Genomic DNA, 8,261 nt, shown 5'->3' on the forward strand with positions numbered 1-8,261 from the left:
CATGCAGTATTGTACATTTGAACTTTACTACACTTGATGAAGACGTTGTGTCACAATTAAGCCACTAGAGGGAGATGTTTAACAACATATTGAACAACTCATGGTGTCAACAGAATGTACTATTAGAATACTTACATACTATTTATCATTAACACGGAACAACATGATCATGAAGTAACATGGGACAACCACAGCCTTAGGTATTTGGAGTACACAATCCACAATACCTACAATGTCTTTAATAAAACAAGCTTATTCCTTCTTATTCCTTCTCCAAGTCATTCCAATCCAATCCAGACAAATCATTTTGTATCAACACCACATGTATCAATCATGACAACATTGAGATAAGTCATGTCGGTGTATTGTAACATGAAATAATTACAACAATTGTAGAACAAAACTATATCAAACCTATGTTTGCCGAACTAGGAAATCATATTATAGGTACTATGAACGTCTTATCTTCAAAGTTACAATAAGTTTAGCTGTCACTTTGAACCATGGATAAAAGAAAGCATAAATTATTGGATTAATTAAGGAATTAACAAATGCCAGATAACTAGTGAAATATGATATTAAATGATCACCTATAACAGAAAAAACAAAGTAAATAAATAGAGATGGAATCCAAGAAATGAGATAGGTGAAAACAACAATTGCTAGAGTTTTTGCTGCTTTTCTCTCAGACTTATTTTCCTGCACAGTTTTAACACCAGACTCACTGGCAGCCTCTTTTGAAAATACCTTTCTGGCCTGTGATCTGGCCACAACAAAGATGTTCAAATAAAGTGTTATAATAATAGAGCATGGGACAACCATTATAAAAACAATGTAAATTATATTAACCCATGTTATTCCTTCAACAATAACACATTCTGTCAAACACCTACTGGGTGTCTGCACATTTACAAAGTTTTTTATAATAACAGCATCGTATATGATACAACAACACCAGGTAATGGATATACAACAGATAGTTCCTGTTGTTGTTATTTTAGAGTGGTACAATAAGGGATCACACACAGCAACATAGCGGTCAATAGATATCAAGACCAAATTGCCAAGCGATAAAGTAGTACATAAAAAAGTAATGTAGAATTGAAACACACAAAAATATTCCCCAAAACCCCAGCATGGTTCCATTATTGTTAAAGTCGCTACTGGTATCACAATCAATCCCACCAGGAGATCTGATACAGCCAGAGAGAGGATGAGCAGGTTGGTTGGAGTGTGGAGCTGCTTGAAGTGAGAGATGGAGATGATCACCAGTAGGTTCAAAAATACTGTAACTGCTGAAATTAATGAGAAGAAGATGTACAGTGTTATGTAGATAGATGTCGATAGAAAAGCCTTTATGCAAGAAGAGTTTCTGTCCTGAAAACAGTATTGAACATCTTCATATTTCTCCATTTGTAATAAAAAGTAAAAATGCTGAGGTCCTGCTCCTGCTTGGTCCTGTGTGTGACCCTGTCAGGTCCGCCTTCTGACAAACTCTGAGCTCTGCCTCTCTATTTATCCCTGAGTTACTGACAGAAACTCCCCTCCCCAGCGTCTCCACACACACACACACACACACACACACACACACACACACACACACACACACACACACACACACACACACACACACACACACACACACACACACACACACACACACACACACACACACACACACACACACACACACACACACACACACACACACACACACACACACACACACACACACACACACAAACGGTTGGATAAACAAATAGTTAATGAAAGCATGACGTAATGTATGACAGGATTGGATGTTGCTGTGCCCAGCTGGCCTGACATTCAGCCTTACTGATAGTTAGAGATGAGAGAAAAGGTACATTTTCTCCAATTCAAATCAAATGTAATTTGTCAACAGTGCCGATCAGGTGTTGACCTTACAGTGAAATGCTTCCTTTACAAGCCGTTAACCAACAATGCAGTTTTAAGAAAAAACACATTTTAAGTGAAAAATAGATAACAGTAACAATAACAGTAACAAATAATTAGAGCAGTAAAATAACAATATCGAGGCACAGAGTCAATGTGGAGGCTATATACAGGGGGTACCGGTACAGAGTCAATGTGGAGGCTATATACAGGGGGTACCGGTACAGAGTCAATGTGGAGGCTATATACAGGGGGTACCGGTACAGAGTCAATGTGGAGGCTATATACAGAGGGTACCGGTATAGAGTTAATGTGGAGGCTATATACAGGGGGTACCGGTACAGAGTTAATGTGGAGGCTATATACAGGGGGTACCGGTACAGAGTCAATGTGGAGGCTATATACAGAGGGTACCGGTACAGAGTCAATGTGGAGGCTATATACAGGGAGTACCAGTACAGAGTTAATGTGGAGGCTATATACAGGGGGTACCGGTACAGAGTTAATGTGGAGGCTATATACAGGGGGTACCAGTACAGAGTTAATGTGGAGGCTATATACAGGGGGTACCGGTACATAGTCAATGTGGAGGCTATATACAGGTGGTACCGGTACAGAGTTAATGTGGAGGCTATATACAGGGTGTACCGGTACAGAGTCAATGTGGAGGCTATATACAGGGGGTACCGGTACAGAGTTAATGTGGAGGCTATATACAGGGGGTACCGGTACATAGTTAATGTGGAGGCTATATACAGGTGGTACCGGTACAGAGTTAATGTGGAGGCTATATACAGGGTGTACCGGTACAGAGTCAATGTGGAGGCTATATACAGGGGGTACCGGTACAGAGTCAATGTGCCGGGCACCAGTTAGTCGAGGTAAGTGAGGTAATATGTACATGTAGGTCGAGTTAAAGTGACTATACATAGATAATAAACAGAGAGTAGCAGCAGAGTAAAAGAGGAGGCATGCAAATAGTCTGGGTAGCTATTTGATTAGCTGTTCAGCAGTCTTATGGCTTGGGGGTAGAATATATTAAGCAGTCTTTTGGACCTAGACTTGGCAGTTCAGTACCGATTGCCATGCGGTAGCTGAGGGAACAGTCTGTGACTAAGGTGGCTGGAGTCTTTGACAATTTATAGGGCCTTCCTCTAACACAGCCTGGTACAGAGGTCTTGGATGGCAGGAAGCTTGGCTCCGGTGATGTACTGGGCCATACGCACTACCCTCTGTAGTGCCTTGCGGTCGGAGGCAGAGCAGTTACAAAAACCAGTTAGGATGCTCTCGATGGTGCAGCTGTAGAACTTTTTGAGGATCTGAGGACCCATGCTAAATCTTTTCAGTCTCCTGAGGGTGAATAGACTTTGTCGTGTTCTCTTCATGACTGTCTTAGTATGCTTGGACCATGATAGTTTGTTTGTGATGTGGACACCGAGGAACTTTAAGCTGTCAACCTGCTCCACTACAGCCACGTCGATGAGGACGGGGGCGTGCTCGCTCCTCCTTTTCCTGTAGTCCACAATCTTCTTTGTCTTGATCACTGGCACCACACGTCCAGGTCTCTGACCTCCTCCCTATAGGCTGTCTCATATTTGTCGGTGATCTGGACTACCACTGTTGTGTCATCTGCAAATTTAATGATGGTGTTGGAGTCGTGCCTGGTCATATGGTCATGCAGACATAAGTGAACAGGGAGTACAGTAGGGGACTGAGCGCGCACCCCTGAGGGGCCCCCTGTTTTTAGGATAAGCGTTGCAGGATGTGTTGTTACCTACCCTTACCACCTGGGGGCGGACCGTCAGGAAGACCATTCTGAGCAATATTAATGGGAAGATATAATATGGGTGAGGATTTAGTCACAAAACAAAGGTTTTTAAACATGGGAAATAGGATAACTGTGCAGACTTACTGTTTTTGGTGATGTCAGCGCTCAGTTTGGAACATAATCCACAACCTCAGGAAACGAGATGGCATGCCACATGTCAGCTGGCTGGTGTTGGAAAGCTGATAATAAGGAAGTTGATGAATGGCATAACTTTATTGTGTACATTCTTATAGCACATTCAATCAGAATGAATAGTGGGATTCCATAGGAACATTCCATAGACGTTTAGAAATGTCCATCTGAACTGAATTATGAACCATGCTTCTTCAAGTGGAGGGACACTTTGTCTCAGTTACATCATGGGGAGAAGTACTTTTTGTCAGACGTCAGAACAACCAAGATGTATTCTGACCAAATCACCCATTGATGTTTTTTTAATGTGACTAAGAAATATGATTTCCAGTTCGGCTCAGTTGTATCGATCAGTGATCTCAAAAGCACTTAGGGGCAGTTCAAAATGTACTGGGAATATTTTCATTGAACCCTTGTACTGTAAAAACAAATGTACACCCCCCCCCCTCCCCCTCATTGAATTAACTCTAAATAATGCTTAGAAACATGGTTATTGACATTGACACTTCAGCATACTTTTGTGGCACAGTCGATGCCACGCAGGGCTATGGGCCAGAAGGTTGAGGGATCGCCGACCACCGGACGAGCTCAATCTCCTTGCATGTTTCATTAGGCCTACAACACAATGAGATCTGGCTGCAGGCAATTAAAATCTAAGGGGATATTAGATATCCAATATTTTGATCCCAATCATATACAATGCATGGAACGGAACATACGTTTTCACCAATAGTTTTCTGTGCCAATGCATCACACAACTAAAAACAAAGCATACCCACTTCGGCGCTTCAATATCATGGCTTGCATTTTCAACATCACAATAATCATACTTTGACAATAGCGACAAACAGAAAATACATCCCTCCCTACCTTCTAAGCCTTACCAGTATCGAAGGCTCCGCTTTAAAATCTGTCAGGTTCATTGAATAGTACCCGCAAAACACCAGTATCAACGTCAACAGTGAAGAGGCGACTGTGGGATGCTAGGCAAAGTTCCTCTGTCCAGTCTAGTGTTCTTTTGCCCATCTTAAAACTTTTTAGGGCTGAAATCCCGTTAACTGGATCAATATGACAACAGCCAGTGAAAGTGGAGGGTGCCAAATTCAAAACAGCAGAAATCTCATAATTAAAATTACTCACAAATACAAGTATCATATACCATTTTAAAGGTAATCGTGTTGTTAATCCCACCACAGTGTCCGATTTCAAATAGGCTTTACAGCGAAAGCACCACAAATGATTATGTTAGGTCAGAGCCAAGCCACAGAAAAACAAAGAAAAAAAAAAGCACAAATAGAGATACAATTAATCACTAACCTTTGATGATCTTCATCTGATGACACTCATAGGATTTCATGTTACACAATATAAGAATGTTTTGTTTGATAAAGTTCATATTTATATAAAAAAATCTGAGTTTACATTGGCGCGGTATTGTCAGTAGTTCCAAAAACATGCGGTGATTTTGCAGAGAGCCACATCAATTTACAGAAATACTCATCATAAATGTTGATGAAAATACAAGTGTTATGCATGGAACTTTAGATACACTTCTCCTTAATGCAACCGCTGTGTCAGATTTAAAAAAAAGCTTTACGGAAAAAGGCAAACCATGCAATAATCTGAGAACGGCGCTCAGACAACAAATACATATATCCGCCATGTTGGAGTCAACAGAATTCAGAAATAACATTATAAATATAAATACACTCCCAGGAATCCCAGTTCCACAATATATGATTGATTTGTTTGATAATGTCCATCATTTATGTCCAAATAGCTACTTTTGTTAGGGTGTTTCGTAAACAAATCAAAACTCACGAAGCGCGTTCAGACGAAAGTTGCAGACGAAATGTCCGTAGAAACATGTCAAACGATGTATGGAATCAATCTTTAGGATGTTTTTAACATAAATCTTCAATAAGGTTCGAACCGGAGAATTCCTTTGTCTTCAGAAAAGGAAAGGAAAGGGAGCTACCTCTCATGTGAAATGAGCGTGACCAGCCCGTGGCTGCTGGCAGACCTCTGACTCATTCCCCTTTCTTTCAGCCCCCCTTTACAGTAGAAACCTCAAACAAGTTTCTAAAGATGGTTGACATTTAGTGGAAGCCTTAGGAATTGCAACATAACCAATACCCCACTTTATCTTCAATGGGGGCTGAGGTAAAAAACTACCAGCCTCAGATTTCCCACTTCCTGTTTGGATTTTTTCTCAGGTTTTTGCCTGCCATATGAGCTCTGTTATACTCACAGACATCATTCAAACAGTTTTAGAAACTTCAGAGTGTTTTCCATCTAAATATACTAATTTTATGCATATTTTAGCAACTGGGACTGAGGAGCAGGCAGTTTACTCTGGGCACCTCTGGGCACCTTATTCATCCAAGCTACTCAATACTGCCCCCAGCCATAAGAAGTTTTTCATTTTTTATTTTTATTTCAGTGTCTGAGATATGGCTTTTTCTTTGCAACTCTGCCTAGAAGGCCAGCATCCCGGAGTCACCTCTTCACTGTTGACGTTGAGACTGGTGTTTTGCGGGTACTATTTAATGAAGGATCATCCAAAGTCGTGATATAAATTCTCGGACATCCCAAAGATTCCTAGATGCCCTTCCAGACTCCCCCCGCCTACCCAAGGACGTCAGAGTACAACATCAGTTAACCACCTAACTGAGGAACTCAGATTAACCTTGCGCAATACCCTAGATGGAGTCGCACCCCTAAAAACAAAAAACATTTGTCATAAGAAACTTGCTCCCTGGTATACAGACAATACCCGAGATCTGAATCAAGCTTCCAGAAAATTGAAAAGAAAATGGCGCTACACCAAACTGGAAGTCTTCCGACTAGCTTGGAAAGACAGTACCGTGCAGTATCGAAGAGCTCTAACTGCTGCACGATCATCCTATTTTTCCAACTTAATTGAGGACAATAAGTACAATCCCATACTGTCGCAAAGCTAACTAAAAAGCTAGGATAGGATCGCTTTCACTTCAGTAGTGATAAATTCATGAACTTATTTGAGGAAAAGATCATGATCATTTGAAAGCATATTACGGACTCCTCTTTAACAATGCGTATTCCTCCAATGCTCAGATGTCCTGAGTCTGCGCAACTCTGCCAGGACCTAGGATCAAGGGAGACACTCAAGTTTTTTAGTATTATATCTCTTGACACATTGATGAAAATATTCATGGCCTCTAAACCTTCAAGCTGCATTCTGGACACTATTCCAACTAAACTATGGAAAGATCTGCTTCCTGTGCTTGGCCTTCCTATGTTGAACAAAATATCAGCCTATATCGAATCTCCCATTCCTCTCAAAATTGTAAGAAAAAGCTGTTGCGCAGCAACTCACTGCCTTCCTGAAGACAAACAATGTATTCAAAACACTTCAGTCTGGTTTTAGACCCCATCATAGCTTAATGGCATCAGGCCGAGGCTCTGCATCTGTCCTCGAGCTCCTAGACTTTTGTGTTGCTTTTGATACAATCGATCATCACATTCTTTTGGAGAGATTGGAAACCCAAATTGGTCTACACGGACAAGTTCTGGCCTGGTTTAGATCTTATCTGTTGGAAAGATATCAGTTTGTCTCTGTGGATGGTTTGTCCACTGACACATCAACTGTACATTTCGGTGTTCTTCAAGGCTCCATTTTAGGACCACTATTTTTTCACTATATATATATATATATACAAAGATCTTTGTTTCTGGGCATTTTGAGCCTGTAATCGAACCCACAAATGATTATGCTCCAGATACTCAACTAGTCTAAAGAAGGCCAGTTAGCTGAGCTAAAATAATTGCAAAAAAAGTTTCTAATGATCAATTAGCCTTTAAAAATGATAAACTTGGATTAGCTAACACAAAGTGACTTTGGATGGTTGCTGATAATGGCCTCTGTACGCCTATGTAGATATTACATAAAAAATCTGCCATTTCCATTTCCAAATGTGCTGTCCATTTTCAATGTGTTGCAATGGGCATTTACCATCACGAATTTGACATGCTCTAATATAGTGCAGATATGCCCAATTGACTGGCCCGTTGAGCTCGGGATGGCCGGGCAGTGATAGTGGTTCCTCTCCATCGCTCGATGGTGTGGATTTCTTCATGTCAATTTGGTGATGGTTTATCACTGTTTAAACTTATTGCAAATGTACAAAAGTCAGCCAGCAAGTCAGCGTCCATCAGTCAATAAGATATCATTCTGACACCAAACTGATACAAACTGACACCAAACCCACTTTGTCCAACTCGTTTAGAAGCCAACTATCGCGTATTTCAGAGCAGGCCCAAAATTCACAGCGCCTTCTGTTTAATCAACAATAAAAACGTAAAACACATAGTTACGTTCTAGCTGTGGGTCCAGTTCCGACATTAT

The 8,261-nt window shown here is 40.9% G+C and overlaps 1 protein-coding gene across 1 annotated transcript; it reads right to left on the reverse strand.

Annotated features, from left to right (window-relative positions):
* Positions 1–450: 450 nt before the first annotated feature.
* LOC139380475 (trace amine-associated receptor 6-like) lies at positions 451–1,413 on the reverse strand. The gene has a single exon (XM_071123171.1). It carries the CDS (start codon positions 1,411–1,413, stop codon positions 451–453), a length of 963 nt encoding a protein of 320 aa, XP_070979272.1.
* Between the last annotated feature and the right edge of the window lie 6,848 nt (positions 1,414–8,261).

This window comes from Oncorhynchus clarkii, chromosome 22 (assembly GCF_045791955.1).
Source record: "Oncorhynchus clarkii lewisi isolate Uvic-CL-2024 chromosome 22, UVic_Ocla_1.0, whole genome shotgun sequence".
Lineage (NCBI taxonomy): Eukaryota > Metazoa > Chordata > Actinopteri > Salmoniformes > Salmonidae > Oncorhynchus > Oncorhynchus clarkii.